This window comes from Dipodomys merriami, unplaced genomic scaffold (assembly GCF_024711535.1).
Source record: "Dipodomys merriami isolate MVZ:Mamm:240054 unplaced genomic scaffold, mDipMer1.0.p SCAF_177, whole genome shotgun sequence".
Taxonomy (NCBI): Eukaryota; Metazoa; Chordata; class Mammalia; order Rodentia; family Heteromyidae; genus Dipodomys; species Dipodomys merriami.
The window spans coordinates 1,479,576-1,503,186 of record NW_027203126.1 but is presented as its reverse complement, the minus strand read 5'-3'; the positions used below and the strand labels follow the sequence as shown (position 1 = coordinate 1,503,186).

Below are 23,611 nucleotides of genomic sequence, written 5' to 3'. Positions count from 1 at the left end.
CCTGCCTACCCTATATCCAGCCTGTTATCTAAAGCACTATGCCCTGTGTAGTAGTCTCTCACCACTCTTTAGCTGGTTAATACTTAATCATTTTTCATTTTTAAGCATCATTTCTCCCAAGACTTTGCTGCGCTTGCTAAGCCACACACCCCTGTAATCATATATAGGTATATTCAGCACTTGCCACAGTTGATCTGACAGCTGTCTGTGTGATTATCTGATTAATATGCATCTCCTTAACCAGGATAAATGAGGTTGCTTTTCTTCTTTAGTCACTAGGCTCTTGTATGTTAGCACATAGTAAATATCTGCTGAATGACTAAGTAAACTAAATGGTCCTCTGTGAAACAGGGGACACTTGGGTCTCCCCCAGGCTCTGTAGATATACATCTCTTGCCACTAAAAGGAGGTAATGATGGCTGCTAGGGCAAAGCAAGGCCCCAGAGACTTACCGTTCTCTTATCTGCACAAGTACTGGCCAGGAAACCCAGAAGGAGACCAAAGAGAGTTGGCAGGATCTCTCGCAAGGTGCGGGGAGTATTGGAGACAACAATCTTCCACACGTGCAGAGAAGCCTGTCGCACCACCAGCTGGGTGTCTGAGCGGCCCATGTAGAGCCCTGCCAGTACCCGATTCCGACGATCAACCCCCAGGGCAGTGATGATTGCCTGCGGCCAACAGAAGGGGATGGAAAACACAGTATAAAGCATCTGCATGAGGGGCTGGGAAGGTGGCTCAGTGGTAGAGCGCTTGCCTTGCATGCATGAGGCCCTGGGTTCGATTCCTCAGCACCACATAAGCAGAAAAGAAAGCCGGAAGTGGCATTGTGGCTCAAGTGGTAGAGCGCTAGCCTTGAGCTGAGGGACAGTGCCCAGGCCCAGAATTCAGGCCCACAACCGGACGCCCCCCTGCCCCAAAAAAAAAAAACATCTGCATGAGCATCAGGGTCTACCCTTCCCACCAACTATGGGAAGAAAACAAATGCCAGGCACCCACCTTGTTTGACTGGGCAGTTCCAAAGTTATCATCCTCAGACGCAGTTTCTGTGGTCATCTTCCCAGTAACCCCTGAGATGTGGAATAGGAGATCCCCAAGGAGCTGAACAGAACTAAACCTGAGAAGAGGTCAAGAACAGAGTTACCATGATCACATCTATAACCTAGCTACTCGCAAGGCAGATAGGAGGCTTGCAGTTTAAGGCCAACTAAAGGAAAAGGACAGCAAGACCTATCAGGGGCTGGGAAGACGGCTCAGTGATATATTGCTTGCCTTGCATGAATGAGGTCCTGAGTTCGATTCCTCAGCACCACATAAGCAGAAAAAGCCAGAAGTGGTGCTGTGGCTCAAGTGGTGGAGCACTAGCCTTGAGCTGAAGAGCTGAGGGATAGCTCCCAGGCCCAGAGTTCAGGCCCCATGACCGGCAAAAAAAAAAATGACCCTATCAGAACAAGCCAAGGATATTGGAACATTATCTATAGTGCTAGCTACTCAAGAACCATAAATAGGAGGACTGCAGTCCAAGACCAGCCTGGGCAAAAGTACAAGACTATTTTGAAAAACTGCAAGCAGAATGGGCTTGGGCTGAAGTAATAAAACACCTATTTAAGCAAGAGTTAAGCCCTGAGTTTCATCCGCATTGACTGAAACACCAAAAAACAAACAACACCCCCCCACACCATAACAAAAAGAACAGTCAATTATACAGCCTCAAGTGACAGTCTCAGAGCACGCCCCACCACTATACAGAAGGAAGACTGGAAGCAAAAATTTTTGTTGTTGGTGGTGGTGGTCATGGGGCTTGAACTCTGGGCCTAGGCGCTGTCCTTCAGCTCTTCAGCTCAAGGCAAGTGCTCTACTACTTGAGCCACAGCGCCACTTCACCCAAAAATTTTATAGTGGCTATCTTAGAATGGGGTGTGGGGGGGGCTGGGAAGGTAGCTCAGTGGCAGAGCACTTGCCTTGCACGCCTGAGGCCCTGGGTTCGATTCCTCAGCACCACATAAGCAAAAAGAAAAAAGCCGGCAGTGGCACTGTGGCTCAAGTGGTAGAGCGCTAGCCTTGAGCTGAAGAGCTGAGGGACAGTGCCCAGGCCCAGAGTTCAGGCCCCACGACCGGACCCAAAAAAAAAAAAAGAATGGGGTGTGGGGGAGGTGCTAAGATGATTTTCATTTCTATATGCTTTCCTACATTTTCCAAGTTTTCTGGTAGTAAACATGCTTACTTTAGTATTGGAAGGCTGGGGATTTAGCTCAGTGGCATAGTATGTTACTATTAGAAAAGGGCCAGAGCCGGGCGCTGGTGGCTCACGCCTGTAATCCTAGCTACTCAGGAGGCTGAGATCTGAGGATCTCGGTTCAAAGCCAGCGCGGGCAGGAGAGACCGTGAGACTCCTATCTCCAATAAACCACCAGAAAACCGGAAGTGGCGCTGTAGCTCAAGTGGTAGAGCGCTCACCTTGAGCTGAAGAGCTGAGGGACAGCGCCCAGGCCCAAAGTTCAAGCCCCACGACCGACAAAAAAAAAAAAAAAAAGAAAAAAAAAGAAAAGGGCCAGAAATAGTGATAGAGTACTTTCACATCAGAAAAGGGCTATGGATGTACATGGCTCTGGTTTCAGTCCCCAAGCATGGCAAGAAAAAGGAAAGTAAACATTTTTAGAGGCATATGTGAAATTTCCATAATAAAAGATGTAAGCACAGAGAGAGGGCTAAGTTTGAAAGCGCGTTTTTACCCAACAGAAGCTTCACAGGAAGCAAAGACAGATCACCCCAAGTGGAGAAACGCAGAGATGAGACTAGAGGGATGAATTTTATTTCTTCTCAAATTAAATTAGGTTTATTGTTTCTATTATTTATTTTTTTAATGGCACTACAGTTTGAATTCAGGGCCTTGGACTTGTTAGGCAGGCACTCTACCACTAAGCTATAACTGCAGCCCCATTTTTTGCTGATTGTTGTAAGTGTGTGTGTGTGGTTTGTATTGATAGTGGGAAATCAACTCAGGACTTCACAGTCTCATTTACTTTCTTACTTAAAGCTGGCTCTCTAGAGCCACTCCTATATCCCACTATTTTGCTAGTTAATTGGAGATGGAATCTCAAACTTTTCTTCCTTGGCTGGCTTTGAACCCTCAGTCCTCCATGTCTCAGCCCCCAGAGTAGCTAAGATTAGGGACAGGAGCAACTAGCACTCAGCATTACTAATTATTCTTGAGATAAGATCTCACTTCTTGCCTAGGCATGCACCTGGACTGTGATCTGCCTATTTTAGGCTTCCTGTTGTTGCTGGAATGACAGGTGCATACTACAACATCCAGCTTTCCTCTATTGAGACAGAATTTTGAGGACTTTTCTGCCTGAGCAGAAGTACAATCCTTTCAATCTCAGTCTAACATGCAGTTTAGGATAACTCATTGAACACCACTACACCACTGCACCCAGCTATGGGTTAAGGAAGTGGTCTTGGGAATTCTTCTGCCCAGGCTGGCCTTACCACCATGATCCTCCCAGTCTCAGCCTCCCAAGTAGCTAGGACTATAGAATTAAAAGCAATAGGGCTGGGAAGGTGGCTCAGTGGTACAGTGCTTGCCTTGCATTCATGAGGCCCTGGGTTCGATTCCTCAGCACCACATAAGCAGAAAAAGCTGGAAGTGGCACTGTGGCTCAAGTGGTAGGGCGCTAGCCTTGAGCTGAAGAGCTGAGGGACAGCGCCCAGGCCCAGAGTTCAGGCCCCATGACCGACAAAAATAAATAAATAAATAAATAAATAAAAGCAATAAACCAAGAAAATAAGTCACATTTAAACTGAAAATTTGAGAAAGGTGGGAAGATAAAGAGTGTGCAAATAACCCTCAGGTAGTCACTCAGATACTGCACACCTTACACTACAAATGGACTCATATAACCCACACAATGTGGGAAACAGGTCAAATTGCACAGCCTACACTGTCCAATTAACAACAGGCTGGGGAATTCTCTGGGCAGCCTATACTATGCTTTGTAATGGCAGAGTAAATGCCCACTGCATGGATATACTATCCTATTTCAAAACAGCTTCCTATTTTTTCAAAGATTAAAAAACAATTTTATGTACACAGCTCTAAACACTTGACCAAATTTATTTTTCAAATAAATTCCAAGAAGTAGAATTACGAGGAGAAAGATTCCTCACAATTATTCTTAGTAGAAACTGTAGGAGTAAATAGAGAAACTTTTTTTTTTTTTTTGCTGGTCCTGGGGCTTGATCTCAGGGCCTCAGTGCTGTCCCTGAGCCTCTTTGTGCTCAAGACTAGCCCTCTACCACTTGAGTCACAGCACCACTTCCAGCCTTTTCTGAGTAGTTTATTGGAGATAAGAATCTCATGGACTTTCCTGCCTGGGCTGGCTTTGAATTATGATCCTCAGATCTCAGCCTCCTGAGCAGCTAGGGTTACAGGCAGGAGCCCCTGGTACCTGGCTTAGAGAGACCTTTTAAAGAAGAACCAGAATAAAGACATTGCTACAGAAAATGAGATAACATAATGGTTAAAATTACGGGTTTGGAAAAAGTTGAGAGTCCATGGAAACTTTCTGCTTTTCATTTTGCAACCAGAATTCCCAAAATGCAAAACCTGGGCCCAATGGATCTTTGGGCCTAAGTCCTTACCGGATCCTCCAGAGGTCATCAAAGAGGCCTTGCTCCAGTTGGGGCAGCAGCAGCGCGATAGCTGTCTCAGCATACATGGAGATGACCCGCTGGCCGGCACGCAGGGCAGTGTCTCGCACAAACTCGTTCTCATCAGCCAGGGCCTAAGCACATGGAAAAAGGGGGTGGGCAGGGCTGCCTCCCCTTATATACCCAGGCCAAAACAAACTGCGGCTCTCTGAAGACTATGACAGGAACTTCTGCCACCTGGCCCCCAATAGGGAGCTCTCAGTCTCCAGGAGAGCGGTGGCACCCTCTCCTTTCCTCCCTCCTCAGTGTTACTGGTACCTACTTTGAGGATACAGGGAATGATGGGCCCCACATAAGGGGTGAACTTGTCCCCAAAGGTGATGGGCAAGTAGTTGAACATCATGATGTAGCCATCTCGAACATGGGGTGCAATGTCCACTTTACTGGCTGTAGCCACAATTTCTGGCATCAGCTTCTCTAACTTCTCTACTCCCAAACCAGCCATGACCTCAGCCAACCCTGTAAAGCAAGGACAGAATGAACCTACTGGAGCAGAGACCCCTCCAGGGCATTTCCAGTCTGGCCCCTGTGCCTACTCCAGCCTCACCTTGTGCAGCGCCTGAGCGATCCACAGAGCTCTGCTCATACGTCAGTGTCTCCATCAGCCATGGCAACAAGTCCTCAAAACATGATTCCCCCATGCCCTTTACCATAGCCCCAAGAGCCTTTGCAGACACTGTCCGCACCTGTCAAGTGACACAGGTGAAGAGTTCAGGAAAGGAAAGCCATATAGAAACAGGGAAGGGCCACCGGCCTTCCTTTTGCCTGATGAACACAAAAGCAGCTTTGCGGAATCAGTTTTCCACCGATTAGTCTAAAATACTGAGCTTCCCCCACCCCACACTCACCTCAGGCACAGGGTCCAAAAGCGAGGCCTTCAGGCCAGGTGTTACACTGGGCAGGTAAGGAGCCAAATCCTGAAAACACAAGAGTTGACTGAAGCCGAGGTCTGGCTCTGGCTTTCTTCAGCCCCTGTTCTGTGGTGGACCCTGACCTCAGCATTGAGATGAAAAGAAGCTCTCAGCAGGACCCATGCATAAGAACCTCACTGTACACAGAAGAGCTGGGTCACTGACAAAGCTCTTCTCACCAATTCCTTCAAGGCACTACCCTCATAGGCCAAACAGAGCCACCAGCTACAAACCAAAGCCTAACTCCTGTCCTTTTCTTGGGAGCAAAGCCTGCTTAGATTTTGTAGTTGTTAGAAAAGTATTTCTGGTACTCTATCGGAATTTCACTATTATCTTCTCTTTCTTAGCTTAAAATGTGTATGGCTCCTGATGTAACATTTGGCTTTAAGGAGTTATGGTCATTGCAGCAGGCTTTAAGTTTTACAAAAACAAAAACAGGGCTGGGAAGGTGGCTCAGTGGTAGAGCGCTTGCCTTGCATGCTTGAGGCCCTGGGTTCGATTCCTCAGCACCACATAAGCAAAAAAGAAAAAAGCCGGAAGTGGTGTTGTGACTCAAGTGGTAGAGCGCTAGCCTTGAGCTGAAGAGCTGAGGGACAGCGTCCAGGCCCAGAGTTCAGGCCCCATGACTGGACCCAAAACAAAACAAAACAAAAACAAAAATAAAACAAGCTTGGACACTGTAGACCAATGATAAGATCAAGTAAATTATGACATATGAATTTGTTGGGACAGTATAGCACACTAAAAGCCAAGTTTTCATTAACTTGTTATAACTAGGAAATAATATTCAAGAATATAAAAAATATTAAAAGTAATTGTTTTAGCCAGGTGCTGGTAGCTTACCTATATAATCCTAGCTACTCAGGTGATTGAGATCTGGGAACCACAGTTTGAAGAAAAGAGCAAAGTCTCTGAGACTCTTTATCTCTAACCATCAAAAATCCAGAAGTGAGGAAATGGCACTGTGGCTCAAGTGGTAGAGCACTAGCCTTGAACACAAGAGGCTCAGGAGAGTGCCCAGGCCCTGAGTTCAAGCCCTACAACCAACAACAACAACAAAAAATTTTAAATCCAGAAGTGGAGTTGTGGTGGTAGAGTGCCAGCCTTGAGCAAAAATATAAGGGACAGCACCTAGTCCCTGAGTTCAAACCCCAGTTTAGGCATAAAAAGAAAAAAAAAATAATTGTTCTAGTGTTGGAGGACAATTAGTAATTTTTTTTTCCATTGTGGAACTTGAACTCTGGGCCTAGGCACTGTCCCTGAGCTCTTCAGCTCAAGGGGTGTACTCTCCCACTTGAGCCACACCACCACTTCCGGTTTTCTGGTTGTTAGTTGGAGATGAGTGTCATGGACTTTCCTGCCTGGGCTGGCAGCCTCCTGAGTAGCTAGGATTGACAGGTGTGAGCCACGGGTGCCCAGCTGATTTTATTTATTTATTTATTTGAGATGAGTCTACATGTAGCCTTCCAGTCTTAAACTAACAATCCTGTTGCCTTAGACTCTGCAGTGCTGGGATTACAAGTACGTGTCACTATGTCCAGCCTAACTCTTCCACTTTATCTTCTTGTCTATGGAAGCAGAGATTCCAAAAACCCATACTCTGCCTCAGTCTATACTAGGCCTACTGGGACAGACCTTAGCTGGGAACTAAACCAGTAAAAACTTGAACCACTATGCTCTGGATGATACTCATAGAGGCCAAACTTTTACCTCATACCCCAAATGGCTCTTTTTTCTCTGCAAATATAATCAGGAAAGTGCTCATAACCCATGTTGCTCTGGGCAGAACCCTGCATCCTAAATCTTCATCACTCTAACTGTCCACACCAGCCCAACCTAGGCTACTACCTTCTGGTCTGTCAGGGAGTACATGTTGCCAATAATTTGTGCTGCCATCTTGCGGGTGTCGGTAGAACGATCCTGAAAGGCTCTCTGGACAATGGGCATGATGAGGGCCAGAGATGGAGCATCAATGAAGTGGACAAATTTGGTGTCCAGCAGGGTCTGCAGGCACTTCTGGGTCTTTCTCGATGGGTCCGTCAGGGCATCCAGCAGGACAGGGGCAATGGCTACAGGAGAAAAGTTAGTTAGTACATGTCTAGGAAGAGGCAGACCCACTATTCCCCAGAAGCAAAGTAGACAGGCATACCCAGAATCTCCGGGTTCCGGATGACAGAGCCAATCTGCCTGAGTGCCTGCTGTCCAGCCTTCTGGACTTTGACGTGGGAGTCAGTCAGCACCTCTGTGAGCTTGGGCACAATGTTGGGTAGGCAGGAGGACAGCTGTTTGGGAGCACAATATGCCATTGCTCCAAGCAACTCCACTGACCCTGCAGACAGAAAACATGTGGCCAGAATTGCATCACTGGGCAATGAATGGCAAGAAAGTCACCTGTGCAAAATGACTGGCCAGAGACAGCTAGCTTGCTGTTCTGCAAGCTGTGCTCAAGCAATTCCCAGAGGAGGGTAGAGGGGGAAAGGGCTCCCGGGGCCTCTGAGCTGTGAAATCCCAGGTGAGGGACAGATGGTATAGGGAAAAGAGGAGACAAGTTCAGGACAGAGAGTTCTGGCAGTGATACAAGGGCAATTCGCTGAATTTTCCTGGCTTCAAGTGTCATATGCATGAATGAGGAAAATCATTCATCACTATATATATTAGTTACTATATATTATAAGATATGCACGTATGGAAACTTTCACTTTATATATTACATATAAACATGTATTTACATACATTTTATATATTTTTAACATTATATAATATATACACACACATATACTATCTGAGTGTTAGATCTTTTGAGTTTCATAAGCAGATATTCTACCATTTGAGTCATGACCTCCACCTTTTTCTTTAAATAAGGTTCTGTGTTTCAGCCTGACATTTACTTATGTCTGACTCCCTTGTAGCTAGGATGACAGGTATGTACCACGACACCTGGCCAAGATTACATTTTTAAAAGTTGTATTGAGGGTAAACGCTGCAGAACAGCTTTGAAGCTCAGGATTTCTTGACTGAGAGCTATGGCTCATACCAGAGACTCCTGAGCATGAACACATGCAAAACTACAGAAGGACCAAGCTGCCTAAAGGCATGGTAAGTCTCAGCCTTGTCCCTGGGCTGGAGACCACACCCACAGGACCATAGCTGTGGTTACCTAGATCCTTGCTGAGGACATTTTTCAGAGCAAGGAAGCTGAGAAAGCCTTACCAGCTTTGGTCCTCCAGGATTCCTCCTCCAGGGCAGCCAGTAAGGAAGGGAGCACTAGCTTCACACCATGAGCACTGAGGTTGCTCATCACAGCCTTGGCACAGTCATCTGCAGCCTCAAGGGAGGAGAGAAGGTGTTCAGTGGTCAAGCACTGATACCACCACTAGTGATAAGAGTCACCAACACATACTGGGGTTCATTATGTCAGACTCTATGCCAGAGCTCACAGGGTCCATTGAGAACACATCTTGCAAAGCTCCAGTACCTTAAGAGCCAGAGGGGATCCATCCCAGAAACCAGCTCCCCAAGTGAGGGCAGAAGGGGCTCCAGGGGCAGCGGATTTACCCCACCTCAGAAGCTTTCCTGGCTGAGCTACATACCCAAGCAGCTCTCCCAAGCAGCTTGGGCCTTACCTCACGCACATACTGGTTCCCATCCCCAAAGCACAGCAGCAAATGGGGCAGCACATGAACCACATAGGGCTCGAACAGCTTCCCCAGCATGGTGCAGAGCATCTCAAAGGCAAACAGGGCTCCTGTGGGGAAGGGGGGGGGGGGGGCGGAATACATGAAAATCGATCATCCTCTCAGGGCTGCCACATGAACACAGGGGCTGGGCACCCTCCCGCCACCTCTTCACCCAATGGGAACATAGTGTAGCAGCCTCAGTCCTCAAAGCAGGGGTGCAGTAGAGCAGAGAAGAGGAGGGCTGGGGGCTACTTAGCATTAACAACTAAAGATAAAGCTTCTTATAGTAAGGGTTCTGTGGAGTTTGAAATTAGAAAGACCAAGACAGCACTAAGTATGGAGATGTACACCTGTAATCTCAAGATTTGAAAAGCTGAAGCAAGATCATAAGTCTGAGGCTAGCTTAGGCACTTAGGGAGAATTTTCCTCAAAATGAAATAGAAAAGGCTGGGCACAGTAGGTAAGTGTTTGCCTACCTAGCAGGTGTATAGCCCTGGGTTTAATCCCTAGTACTAAGGGAAAAGAAGTCCAGACCAAATCAGCAAGAACAGGACCAGGATGGGTCACACTTACCACTATTATCTCTGCAACACACACACAAACACACGCACACGCACACGCACACACACGCGCACGTGCGTGTGTGCACATGCATGGGCACTCATTTTCTATGCTGCCAGCAACAAGTTTAGATACCCACCCTCTCGCCTGCGGAAGTTCTTCTTATCCTGAATGGCATCAGTCAGCGCTGCCATCATTTCCTGCTGCTTCAGGGAGAGGATGCCCAGGCCCTTCACCAGGCCTGCCAGCCCGTATGCTGCCCCTTTGCGCTCTGCATACTTGTCTGACTCCAGCAACTGCTGCATGAGTCGCTGGATCATTCCTCCAGCATCCTCCTTGATAGCAGGCACAAGAGGAGGTAAGCAGCTGGCCACAGACTCCTGGACCTGTGGAAGGACCCCACTGATCAGTGCAATTTCAGTGACTGCCTGTTCTTGGTGACCAACAACCCAATGCCACACACACCATATGTCCCACTACCTGCCTCAGGCCAATAGAGAAGCTGTTTTGTACAGTCTCACTAAGACCCCCATGCTTCATTAGGGCACATGGTGCAAAACCAACATGATAGCAGCATCAGATCAGCCCTGTGGCGCTGCTCCTAGTCTAAGTAGAAAACTGGGGCTAAGTCCATTTAGAAAGGGCTCACTGAGAAAGACTACTTTACCACCATAAAATAGCCTGTCATTCAGAGTAATATTTATTGGAAGGAACTCCAGGAAATAGAATCAAGAGATTTCTTTTTTGCTATTTTTGTTTTCTTTCCTGTTTCCTTTTTGTCCTGTTTGTTCATGTAGATGTCTGGGAAGATATGGGAAAGCACAAAATGGAGGGACAAAGGGTACACAAATGTAGCAATGGTACTCACTGACACTATGTTGAAAAGGACTACATAACTTGTGTGTGGGGATGAGAGGGAAAAACTAAGACAAAGTGAGGGAAGGGGTGGCACTGTCCAAAAAGAAATGTACTCTTTATTAACTGATTTACGTAACTGTAAGCCCTCTCTGTACATCACCTTTATAACAATAAAAATAAAAAAATTAAAAATAGGCTGTCTCCAAACTTCTCAAAGTCACAGGGAGACTGGCTAGGCCTCATAGTTTCTGAAAAACAAAGACATTCGGTCCTACCCTCCTATCTCAGCTCAGGAAGCAGAGCAATATGCTACCAGCTTTTGCAAGGGTGGGGTCTTTTAGCAGGACAGGTTTTCTAACCTTCTATTTGATCACAACTTTAGAAACTTGTTTTCAACTGTGAACTTAATGAGACAACTCTGGGGAGGGGATTCCAAAGTGCAAATCATTATTGAAATTGTACATAAATATGTACTCTTCAAAAAACAAGAAACGAACTGGGCACTGATGGCTCACGCCTGTAATCCTAACTACTCAGGAGGCTGAGATCTAAGGATCGCAGTTTAAAGCCAGCCCAGGCAGGAAAAGTCTGTGAGACTCTTATCTCCAATGAACCACCAGAAAACTGAAAGTGGTGCTGTGGCTCAAGTGGTAGAGCACTTGCCTTGAGCTGAAGAGCCGAGGGACAGCGCCCAGGCCCAGAGTTCAAGCACCATGACCGACAAAAACAAAACAAAACAAAAAACAAGAAACTTCCTCTGCATTGTGGCTTAAGAGATAGCATTAAAAGTTAGGTGCTGGTGGCTCATACTTATAATCCTAGTTACTCAAAAGGCTGAAACTAGGAGAACCAAGGTTAGAGGCCAGCACTGGCAGAAAAGTTCACAGGATCCTTTTCTCCACCCATTGCTGGTTACAGCAGCACGTGTCTGTGACTGAGCTATGTGGAAGGTTAGGATTAGGAGGATCTTGTTATAGGGCAGCCATGGCTGAAGTCTGGAGACTCTGGCTCTATAGAAAGAAATCCCAGAAATGACAAGAAGCCTAAACATAAGCAGACTGTGATTCAAGCATGTCATTCCCATGGTAATCGAGATCTTACTTTTAAAAACAATGAAAAACAGGGCTGGGAAGGTGGCTCAGTGGTAGAGCGCTTGCCTTGCATGCTCGAGGCCCTGGGTTCGATTCCTCAGCACCACATAAGCAAAAAGAAAAAAGCCGGAAAGTGGCGCTATGGCTCAAGTGGTAGAGCGCTAGCCTTGAGCTGAAGAGCTGAGGGACAGCGCCCAGGCCCAGAGTTCAGGCCCCACGACCGAAAAAAAAAAAACAATGAAAAACAGAGCTGGAGGTATGCCTCAGCACAGCCTAGGAAGCACAAGACCATGAGTTCAAACTCCAGTTACTCTGTCTCTGACACACACACACACACACACACACACACACACACACACACACACACACACACACACACACACACACACACACACACACACACACACACACACACACACACACACACACACACACACACACACACACACACACACACACACCCCTCTGCTAGTAAATGAGTAGAAATATAAGACACATCTTCAACTCTTAAAACAAGAAGACAGCCAGGTGCCAGTGACTCACACCTGTAATCCTAGTTACTCAGAAGGCTGAGATCTGAGGATCACGGTTCAAAGCCAGCCCTGGCAGGAAAGTCCGTGAGACTCTTATCTCCAATAAACCACTAGAAAACCGGAAGTGGCACTGTGGCTCAAGTGGTAGAGCGCTCGCCTTGAGCTGAAGGACGCAGGGACAGCGCTCAAGCCCAGAGTTCAAGCCCCACAACAACAACAACAACAACAAAAAATAAGATGACTGTCCCCAGAAGTGCACTCCATTATAACCCAGGCTCTCCCTGAAGGGCCTGCTAGGCCCCTAGCATCCCACAGTTTCTCTGCAGTAGCTCCCCATTTCTCTGCAGGCTCATGGTAGCCGGAAAGCAGGTACCTGCTGGGAAGGGGTGGAGAGGGCGGCGATGAGCTTGGCAACAATAGGCTTCACTTTGGGGTCGCTCTTGTCCAGGTGCTTGGCCAAAGAACCCATGAGGACTACCACACTCTGCCGCACGGCGTCATAGCTGGCATCATTGGGAGCATCCTTCAGAAACTCCTCAAACACTGGCAGCAGCGAGTTGACATTCTCCTGGAAAGCCCAACCCATCAGAATCACAGATCACACCACAGGCTGCCATGAAGACAATGGAAGTCAAGTCTGGCCCTGGGACAGATGTCCTGACAGGGCAGCCAACCGGTGATACCCACAGCTTTCCTAGTTTTCCCAGTTTTCCAGCAGAACTACAGTGGACATCTAGGAATTTAACAACCTCTTAGTCAATTCTTTCCTTTTTTTTAATTTTTTTTGGTGCCAGTCTTGAGGTTTAAACTCAGGGCTTGGGTACTGTCCCTGAGCTTTCTTTTCTCAAGGCAAGAGCTTTACCACTTGAGCCACAGCCCCACTTCTGGCTTTTTTCTGGTTAACTAGAGACAAGAGTCTCACAGACTTTTCTTCCCAGACAGGTTTTAAACCACATGATCCTCAGATCTCAGCCTTATGAGCTACACAGCTCTTTCAGACTTGTTGATTCAACAGAAACACAAATCTAACCTTCCACGAGGGGTTAGTGTCTTACTGTGATTTGTGGCACTCAACACCTCAGGATCCTCTACTCTGCCCTATCTTTCCAGCTATCAGAACACAGCTCACCTTCCCATGGGCATTGAGTGTTGCAAGGGCTGCATCTAACATGCACTTCCGGACATCTGGATTTCGGTCGTTGAGAGCATCAGGGACAAAAAACTGAAAGAGTGGCTTCACCTGAGAGCTGTCCAAATACTGCGAGAGCTTATTGAGGGCCAAAGCCAGACCACACCTGAAAAGAAGTGCAAGCTTGTGAGCAAAGGCCAGCCAGTGTTCCATGCCAATGGAACTGTGTCAGAACACAAGGCAGGGAGCACAAAAAGATCAATACTACTTGGCAGGAAAATGAAGCACCCAGCACTTGCCCAATGCTCTGAAACGATTCACTTATCACATGAAGACCAGCCACTTACCCTGAGTTTATCTCCTATAGGTACCGTTAGGGAAGGGACCCATTCTGCCTTTTCCATGCATGTGAGTACCTTGCCTACCCCTCTATCTCCAGGCAGGTTATAAAAGGAGACAGGTGACACAAACAGATGTGGATGCTCCCAGACGGGAACATACCACAGAGGTAATGTGGTGCTATTCTTTTCAGCTACAGAAAAATAAGGCTCCCAGTGCAAAGAAACTATGTGCTTTTTCCCCAGAAGATGGTCTGGAATGAAAAAGAAACAGGTTAGCCGGACACTGGTGGCTCACACCTGTAATCCTAATGACACACACACAGGAGGCTGAGATCTGAGGATAGCAGTTCAAAGCCAACCTGAGCAGGAAAGTCCGTGAAACTCTTTATCTCCAGCAAGCCACCAGAAAACCAGAAGTGGTGCTGTGGCTCAAGTGGTAGAGCACTAGCCTTGAGCTGAAGAGCTGAGGGACAGCGTCCAGGCCCAGAGTTCAAGCCCATGTCCAACCAAGAAAAAAAAGAAAGAAAGAAAGAAAAAGAAACAGGTCCATTCTCCATTCCATCCATTCCACATACACAAAGCCACAGAGGAAGGTATAGGTCAGCTATGAAGCCCACTCTGTGGGAGGTAAGGGTCTTCTACAGTCACACAGGCTCTCAGACCCACCTCATCCTCTAGCAAGTACCTGTGGAATTAAGGGGAAGAAAACTAATACTAACAGAGCACTTCACACATTGTTAACGGATGAGTTCCAACACCTTATGAGGTAGGTACTAGTATCCTGTGCTGCACACAGATGAAGAAAACATAGGCCTGGAGAAAAGGAGGGCCGTGCTCAAGGGCACAGCGTTGCACCTGAGGAGCCAGCATTGAAACAGGTCTCTCTTGACTCAGGATGCCATCTTTCCTTCCATTTGGGATGCCCATCCCTGGACAAGGATGGGAACAGAGGGTGTACCTGGCTTCCCACTGATCCGGAGGGGATTCTGAAATTACTCGACCCAAAGCATCCAGTACTGGGGGTGGCCTCTGTAACAGACAAGAAGAAAAATGCCCTGCAATGCTTGTCTTATCCAGGTGACAAATGAATAGCCCAGATACCAGACTGAGGCAGAAAACCAGCCATAGGCCCCCTGACCAACTTTGAGCACCAAGACTCCTATCTGGAGTCATCAGGGGCCGAGCAGAGTCCAACCCAACATCACGCCCTGAGGCTCACAGCTGCTGCTCCAGTCACTCACATAGAGCTTCTCCTGATAGATCTCCATGAGCCTGCCCATGACTTCTGCTGCCTGCCACTGGTACCGAGCCACGGCCTGAGAGAGGGCTTCAGCCCCAGCCTGCCGCACAGCTGCCTCGTGATAGATCACATCATCAATCAGCAGGGAGCAGAGATCTGGCTGCAGATCGAGGCCCATGGTCAACCAGAGCCTGTGGTGGACCAAAGGTGGGACTAGTCAGATATGTAACTACAGATACCCGTCTCAGCCCCCCTGGCCCTTCTCTCACTGGAGGCTAGCCTAAGGGAAAGAGGATGAGGCAGGAGAAAGCAGCCTCCCACTATCTCTTACCTCTCGGCCAGCTTCTGGACCTCCTCCTCCTTGTCAAACTTGACCACCCAGAGCCTCCGTAGAAGGCTCAGACCATTCTTCTCATCACTATCAGGTGTTGGTAACACCAGCTGGAGCTCCATCAGCCCCTAGGTCAAGGAGTGATTAGACCATGAAGCTCATTCTCAGAAGTCTCCAAACTGTCCCTAGCCTCTGCTGTTCAAATGCAACCATTATCTGCATGTGACTATTTAAAGGTAAATCTGAGGCTGAATTTGATCAAAGTACGGTCTATGTATGCATACAAATATCATCACAATGAAACCACTTTGTAAAATTACTATGTACTAATTAAAAATAAGAAAAAATTTTAAAAAATAAACCATCAGTTTTACCAGCCACATTTCAGGTGTTCAATAAGACATGTCTCCTGCATTCAACAGCATAGGTAAAAATTTATCCCTACTACTACACCCAGTCCCATAGCAGCCCTGGTCCAGGAAGTGTTGGGTATTGGCTTAACTCGGAGAATGCTCAGAATTGGTGCAAACAGCTTTTCTCAAGAGGTGAGGATACCACACAAAGCACATGCTTAGCATGTACAGGGCTCTAGGGTCAGTCCTTGATGCCAAAAATGATAACAGTTCTTCTGTGAACTGATGTGATGGTAGAATATTTTCCATTATAATGGTTAATAATTGAACTATAAGCAAACAACACAGGGCTAGATGTGGTAATGTATGCCTGTAATCCTAGCTACTAGGAAAGGAGAGATCTACAGGATCATGGTTTGAGGCCAGCCTATTCAAAAAATAAATAAAAATAGAAGCTGGGTGCTGGTGACACACACCTGTAATCCTAGCTATTCAGGAGGCTGAGATCTGAGGATTACAGTTCAAAGCCAGCCCAAGCAAGAAAGTCTTGAGACTCTTATCTACAACTAACCACGAGAAAACCAGAAGTGGTGCTGTGGCTCAAAGTGGTAGACCGATAGCCTTGAACAAAAAGAGCTCAGGGATAGGCACCAGTGGCTCAAGCCTGTAATCCTAACTATTCAGGAGGCTTAGATCTGAGGATATAGTTCAAAGCCAGCCCAGCAGAAAACTTTCTGAGACCTATCTCTATCTTTTTTTTTTTTTTTTTGGCGTCTGGTCGTGGGGCCTGAACTCTGGGCCTGGGCGCTGTCCCTCAGCTCTTCAGCTCAAGGCTACCACTTGAGCCACAGCGCCATTTCCAGCTTTTTTCTTTTTGCTCATGTAGTACTGAGGAATCGAACCCAGGGCCTCCGGCATGCAAGGCTAGTGCTCCACCACTTGAGCTACAGCGCCATTTCCGGCTTTTTTCTTTTTCCTCATGTGGTGCTGAGGAATCGAACCCAGGGCCTCAGGCATACAAGAAAAGCGCTCTACCACTGAGCCACCTTCCCAGCCCCTCTATCTTATCTCTTATCTAATCTCTAATAAACTACGCAGTGGTGTGGTGGCTCAAGTCCTGGCACACTAGTCTTGAGCACAAAGAGACACAGAGACAGCACCCAAGACCTAAGTTCGAGCCCCAGGACTAGCAAAACATAAATAAATAAATGAATTAGTGATACCACCTCCCCAGAACATGTTTGGTTTTCCAGTTCTTAGAAAGAGCCTAAACCACCCTATGACCTTTTCTCCTTGCCCCTAGGATCTGTCATCAGGGTGAAGGGCATTCTCTCAAATTCTCATCATGCAGTTCAAATACTTGCACAGTGACAAGGAACACCACAATGGCCCCGGGAGGGAGTGGGGACACACCCGGAGCGCAGTCTCCCGCACGCTGGCACAAGGGGACTGCAAGGCACAGAGTAGCACATCCACCTCCTCCTGCTCTGCAAAGGCGCAGCCGTCCTCACCACTGCTGCTGGCACACAGCGTGCTCAGTGCATCTGCAGCAAGAACCTGCGGATGACATTAACCCACTTGTCCAGTTCAATCAATCAGGGGTCCACAAAGGACTCAGAACCCCTATTAGAGCTAAGACCAGTACCACACCACACAAAATGGCAGCACCCATGCAAGACGCCTCACAGCTGAGAACAGTTGGCTGTTTCTCAAAAACAGCCCTATTGCTAGGTCCAAAAGTGAGAGATGATCTCTTTTGAGAGAACTAGGACATAATCACTCATGCCAGGACCTGCAGTCAGGATCTAAAACAATCACAGAAGTAGGAGATTAGAGAACACATCACCTGCAGTCGGGGCGAGCCTGTCCCGATCACCCAGGTCAGCAGACGCAGCATGGCCACACGAGGCAGCAACTCAGGACCATTCTGGAAGAGAAAAGCAGACAGGCTGGGGTGAGTCTGTGGAGAAGGGCTGTACCCATGCCTGGGGCCAGTCAAATAGCAAGCTCTCATCCACAGAAAAATGAAACATTCCATGGTCTAAAACCCCTTAAGGCCTACAACCAAGTCTACAGGCACACACCAGCCAACCATGATCCTCATGAATTTAAATACTGAAGCTCACTAGAAATTCAGACTAGAAATATAGTTGGGCCATAAACATGAATACTTAGCTTTACATATATATTTTTAATTTTTTTGTCGGTTGTGAAGCTTGAACTCTGGACCTGGGCGCTGTCCCACAGCTCTTCAGCTCATTCTACCACTTGAGCCACAGCGTCATTTCCAGCTTTTTCTGCTTATGTGGTACTAAGGAATCAAACCCAGGAATCAAACCCAGGGCCTCATGCATGCAAGGCAAGTACTCTACCACTGAGCCAACTTCCCAGCACTGGCATGCCTTGGGTTCAATTCCTCAGCACCACATAAGTAGAAAAAGCTGGAAGTGGTGCTGTGGCTCAAGTGGTAGAGCGCTAGCCTTGAGCTGAAGAGCTAAGGGATAGCACTCAGGCCCAGAGTTCAAGCTCCACTACCGACAAAAAAATTTTTTTTTAATTTTAATTTTTATTTTATTTTGTTGGTCATGGGGGCTTGAACTCTGGGCCTGGGCACTGTCCTGAGTCTTCAGCTCAAGGTGAGCGCTCTACCACTTTGAGCCCTAGAGTCATTTCTGGCTTTCTGGTGGTTAATTGGAGATAAGAGTCTCAGACTTGGGGCTGGGAAGGTGGCTCAGTGGTAGAGTGCTTGCCTTGCATGCATGAGGCCCTGGGTTCGATTCCTCAGCATTACATAAGCAGAAAAAGTTGGAAGGGCACTGTGGTTCAAGTGGCAGAGTGCTACACTTGAGCTGAAGGACAGCACCCAGGCCCAGAGTTCAGGTCCCATGAACACACGCACGCACGCGCGCGCACACACACACACACACACACACACACACACACGGTGTATGCACAGTGTAGACTCTTATGTAACTGGTAAAATCAATAAATCAGGTGGTACACACTGAAAGAGATGGAAACCTGGCATAGCTAGTCATGTAAAAGCAGCATGACTCATTTTTGCATTAAGCCACTCACCACACCATGTGAGCTGCTACCATAGGTATAAACACCTCTTCTATTTCCTCACCAGAACTGTTTATGGGTTTTAAAGTGTCATGAGCACCTGCCTTCCTGAGGTCCCCTCAAACCAAGGAGTAACAGAGCTTCATGCCAACCTCGTCCACACGGCCAGGAAGGGTGTCAGGGGAGGTCCTCAGCTGAGCATGAACAGTGAGGATCTGGAGAATCTGGGCCATCTGCTCCTCCTCCTCCTCGCTGTGGTGGGGCATTTCAGTAAGCACCATCTTCAACAATGGGAAGACCAAGGAGAAGGCTGGTGCAGACAGGGGTGCAGCATCTGTAATACCAAGTAGAACACAGGATGTTGGAGTGGGCTGGACCTGGACCACAGCTGCCCATGTAGCTTCAGGGAAGAGGAGAGGAAAACTGGAGGCCCTTCTGACACTGGAAGCATCCATTACTACACAGGGATGATGGCTGGCAGTCCAAAACTAAAGCTGATCCTACTTTTACCCACAACACGGCCCACTTCCAGAATGTGTGACTTGACAGAAAAATGGATAGAATAGAGTCACAGTGACTCACAGAATACCAGGACTGGACTCAAATGCCCTCCCTAGTCCAATCCTCATTTTTCAGACCAAGGCCAGGAAAGAAGACTTGCTTGCCCAAGGCTACAGACTCAGGAAGTCTAGGCAACACGTAATCCTCTAGCACTCTGCATACCAGCCCTTCCATCCTGTGTCCCTGGCCCCATCCAGTCTCTTACCTGGCTCGCCCTTGCCCACCCTGCTGGTGATTGTGTGAGTGTGCAGCAGAGTCACTGCTCTCTTCACAGCCACTGACAGATCCTCCTGGCACCAGGACTTATCCAGAGCACACTCTGGCTTTAGCAGGCGCAGTGTCACATGGCTCACCAAAATGCCTGTGGAAAGAGACCCGAGAAGGAGTGACCCACACAAGGTGCAGAATCTGGCCCTGACACAAATTAGGGGTCCAGGGCAGAGGCACCTAGTCCTCTGAATATAATCCCTTTCTTCAATCTAATCTCTCACTTTGTCTTTGTGATATTGTCCAAGGGTAAGGAAATGGGCAGAAGCTATCCTTGTGAGGATGTTTTTGTTCTTTATGTAGCCCAGGCTTATGTGGCACTCACAATCCTCCTGCCTCAGCTCCCTGAATGCTGGGATTGTACTCGTATACCTAATGCATGGCTGCTCAGGAGCTCTGGGCAGCAATGACTGGCCACATTGCAGCAAATCATCCTCAATACCATTGAGTTTCTAATTTCCTAGTTTTAAATTTGCTAGAGGGCTGGGGGTATGGCTTAGTTGGCAGACTGCTTGCCTAGCATGTATAAGGCCCTGGGATTGATCCCTGGCATCTTAAAAAAAAAAAAAAAATTGCTAAAGAAAGATAAGATGCCAAATAGCATCTAAAACCTGTTCCTCAGAGTGAAGGCAGAGAGGATGCAAAATGGAGAGGAGACACATGTCACTCCTGAGCACATCCAGTTGGAGGTTTCACAGGCTGCTTCCACGTAGAAACAAAATTCAGCAGCTTAGATTACCAAATGCCTCTCCACAAGCACTTAGGGGCATCCCAGCCGAACTCCCATACTACCCTGGGCCATCCCCACAGTCAGTGAATAAGGACTAACCCAAAGCCTTGAGCCTACGGGGCATAACACAAGCTGCCAAAGACAGGAAGGGGCTCTTGATCCTGGGAGCAGCCAAAGGAGATTTCAGCAAGGGTAAGAAGGAGTCGATCAAAACAGGGATGTACTGGGTCAAGCCAGACGGGTTCTTGATCAGGATGGTGTCTAGCAGTCCTAATGCCACCTCCAGCTCCCCATCCAGCTGTAAGCAGAGTCAACCAGAGGGCAGGTCAACAGGGCCCCACTCTATGACAGCAAGAAATGGGACTAAGTCATTGAGTACTTTCAACCAAGGGCATGCAGTGGTCACACTTACCTCTTGTAGTCGTCTCCGGATCTGTGCCTCCTTGTCCAGCTGGGCCTGCAGCATTTCCTTCTGCTTGCTGGTCAGCTGCACCTCCTCTTTTATGCCTTTCTTCTTCTTTATCTCCTGAAGGATCAGAGTTAGCAAACCAATTCCACCTCCAGGGAACAGACCTGCCTCTCTACCGGAGGAAGGCAAGCTTGCTTCCACAGAGAATACCACCAGCTCTAAGTCTGGGCCTGGGGTCCACAAACCCACCCATGTGGCTTCCCACCATGACTATAAAGTCCATGGCCACTGGATGAGTACAGTACAGAGACAAAAGTAAAAAAGCAAAATAAAAACAAATTTGGCCAATCTTTTTGGCAGTAATAGGGTTTGGAATGAGGGCCTCAAGTTTGCTAGGCCAACAACCTACTCCATGAACCACATACTCAGCCTCTTTTACTTTGTGTTTGTGTATGTGAATGTGTGTGTGTGTGTGTGTGCGCGCGTGTGCGCATGCACGAACACGTACGTGTATGCATACAAGTGCACATGTGCTCGCACCAGTACTAGCATTTAAATACAGAGCCTAGGAACTGTCAGTGAGCTTTTTTTTTTATTCCTTTGGGTCAGTCCTGGGCCTGAACTCTGGGCCTGGGCCTGGGCCTGGGCCTGGGCGCTGACCCATAGCTCTTCAGCTCAAGGCTAGCGCTCCACCACTTGAGCCACATCATCACTTCGGCTTTTTCTGCTTACTTGATGCTGAGGAACCGAACCCAGGGCTTCATGCATGCAAACACTTTACCACTGAGCCACCTTCCCAGCCCTCAGTGAGCTTTTCTGCTCAAGGCTAGTGCTTTACCACTTTGAGCCACAGTACCATTTTTGTCTTTTTGGTAGTTAATTGGAGATAAAAGTCTCATGGACTTTCTTTGAATCACAATTCTCAGATCTCAGCCTGAGTAGCTAGGATTATAGGCATGAGCCACTGGCACCTGGCATATCCCTTAGCTTTTTTACTCAAGGCTGACATTCTACTACTTAGGCCACACCCTGACTTTCAGGCTTCTTGCTGGTTAACTGGAGATAAAAGTCTCATGGAGGGGCTGGGAATGTGGCTTAGTAGTAAATGCTTGCCTAGCATGCATGAAGCCCTGGGTTTTGTTCCTCAGTACTAAACAGAAAGGGCCAGATGTGGTGCTGTGGCTCAAGTGGTAGAGTGCTAGTCTTCAGCAAAAGCAGCTCAGGGAAAGTGCCCAGGCCAAGTTCAAGCCCCATTACTGGCAAAAAAAAAAAAAAGTCTCATGGACTTTCCTGCCCAGGCTGGTTTTGAATCATGATCTAATTTCAACCTCCTACGTAGCAAGGATTACCAGTGTGAGCTACCAGCACCCAGCTTAGGTTTTGTTGTTTCTTTTTTTTTTTTTATGGGTTCTTGAATTTTTTTTTTTTTTTTTTTTTTGTCGGCCGTGGGGCTTGAACTCTGGGCCTGGGCGCTGTCGCTCAGCTCTTCAGCTCAAGGCGAGCGCTCTACCACTTGAGCTATAGCGCCACTTCCGGTTTTCTGGTGGTTTATTGGAGATAGGAGTCTCACGGTCTCCCCTGCCCGGGCTGGCTTTGAACCACGATCCTCAGATCTCAGCCTCCTGAGTAGCTAGGATTACAGGCGTGAGCCACCAGCGCCCAGCTGGGTTCTTGAATTTTTGCTCAGAACTGGCCTGGCTTCCTTCTTTCCACTCCTCTTCCAAGTAACTGGGATTATAACTGTATCCAGCAAGAAGCAAATTTTAACTATACTTTCTGCTAACAAAGGCAAGAAGAAGCCGGGCGCTGGTGGCTCATGCCTGTAATCCTAGCTACTCAGGAGGCTGAGATCTGAGGATCACGGTTCAAAGCCAGCCCGGGCAGGAGAGACTGTGAGACTCCTATCTCAAATAAACCACCAGAAAACCGGAAGTGGCACTGTAGCTCATGTGGTAGAGCGCTCGCCTTGAGCTGAAGAGCTGAGGGACAGTGCCCAGGCCCAGAGTTCAAGCCCCACGACCGACCAAAAAAAAAAAAAGGCAAGAAGAGAAATACATTAGAGAAATAAAAGAGCTCTCAATTATCTCTAATGGGTATTGTGGTGGCCACATGGCTTTATATTCAGAACAGCCTTCCTCCTCTCCCCGTCCCTGCCCTCCTGCCCAGATGTTCTTTCTTTTTTTTTTTTTGGGGGGGGGGAGGAGGTCCGGTCGTGGGGCCTGAACTCTGGGCCTGGCCACTGTCCCTCAGCTCTTCAGCTCAAGGCTAGCACTCTACCACTTGAGCCACAGCGCCACTTCCAGCTTTTTTCTTTTTGCTTATGTGGTGCTGAGGAATCGAACCCAGGGCCTCAGGCATGCAAGGCAAGTGCTCTACCACTGAGCCACCTTCCCAGCACATGCCCAGATGTTCTCTACAAAAGTTCTCCAACATTGAGAAAAACCTGCTCAGGTGCTGGAAGACTATAAGGCAAGAATCACTCTCAAGCCGGGCGCTGGTGGCTCACGCCTGTAATCCTAGCTACTCAGGAGGCTGAGATCTGAGGATTGCGGTTCAAAGCCAGCCCGGGCAGGAGAGACTATGAGACTCCTATCTCCAATAAACCACCAGAAAACCGGAAGAGGCGCTGTACCTCAAGTGGTAGAGCGCTTGCCTTGAGCTGAAGAGCTGAGGGACAGCACCCAGGCCCAGAGTTCAAGCCCCACGACCAACAAAAAAAAAAAAAAAAAAAGAATCACTCTCACTCTCCAACACTGGGAAAAACCTGCTCAGGTGGCTGAAGACCATAAGGCAGGAATCACTCACCCTTAATTGAGCACCTACATCATCATGCCACACACTAT

At 47.8% G+C, this 23,611-nt stretch overlaps 1 protein-coding gene across 2 annotated transcripts in view; it reads right to left on the bottom strand.

Moving 5' to 3' along the window:
• LOC138829858 (stalled ribosome sensor GCN1) overlaps positions 1 to 23,611 on the bottom strand; it is a 65,508-nt gene that overhangs the window by 14,855 nt on the left and 27,042 nt on the right. For both annotated transcript variants that reach the window (XM_070026417.1, XM_070026418.1), the window contains exons 23-44: positions 20,772 to 20,885; positions 20,459 to 20,657; positions 19,568 to 19,723; positions 18,954 to 19,135; positions 17,582 to 17,662; positions 17,149 to 17,292; positions 15,383 to 15,510; positions 15,053 to 15,242; positions 14,770 to 14,840; positions 13,471 to 13,636; positions 12,715 to 12,909; positions 9,999 to 10,245; positions 9,245 to 9,366; positions 8,832 to 8,946; positions 7,771 to 7,950; positions 7,470 to 7,690; positions 5,559 to 5,627; positions 5,258 to 5,396; positions 4,973 to 5,169; positions 4,642 to 4,784; positions 997 to 1,114; positions 453 to 668 (exon numbers count right to left, since the gene is read on the bottom strand). In XM_070026417.1, coding sequence (XP_069882518.1) covers positions 453 to 668; positions 997 to 1,114; positions 4,642 to 4,784; positions 4,973 to 5,169; positions 5,258 to 5,396; positions 5,559 to 5,627; positions 7,470 to 7,690; positions 7,771 to 7,950; positions 8,832 to 8,946; positions 9,245 to 9,366; positions 9,999 to 10,245; positions 12,715 to 12,909; positions 13,471 to 13,636; positions 14,770 to 14,840; positions 15,053 to 15,242; positions 15,383 to 15,510; positions 17,149 to 17,292; positions 17,582 to 17,662; positions 18,954 to 19,135; positions 19,568 to 19,723; positions 20,459 to 20,657; positions 20,772 to 20,885 — 3,393 coding nt within the window. The remainder of the gene's footprint in view (positions 1 to 452; positions 669 to 996; positions 1,115 to 4,641; positions 4,785 to 4,972; positions 5,170 to 5,257; positions 5,397 to 5,558; positions 5,628 to 7,469; positions 7,691 to 7,770; positions 7,951 to 8,831; positions 8,947 to 9,244; positions 9,367 to 9,998; positions 10,246 to 12,714; positions 12,910 to 13,470; positions 13,637 to 14,769; positions 14,841 to 15,052; positions 15,243 to 15,382; positions 15,511 to 17,148; positions 17,293 to 17,581; positions 17,663 to 18,953; positions 19,136 to 19,567; positions 19,724 to 20,458; positions 20,658 to 20,771; positions 20,886 to 23,611) is intronic.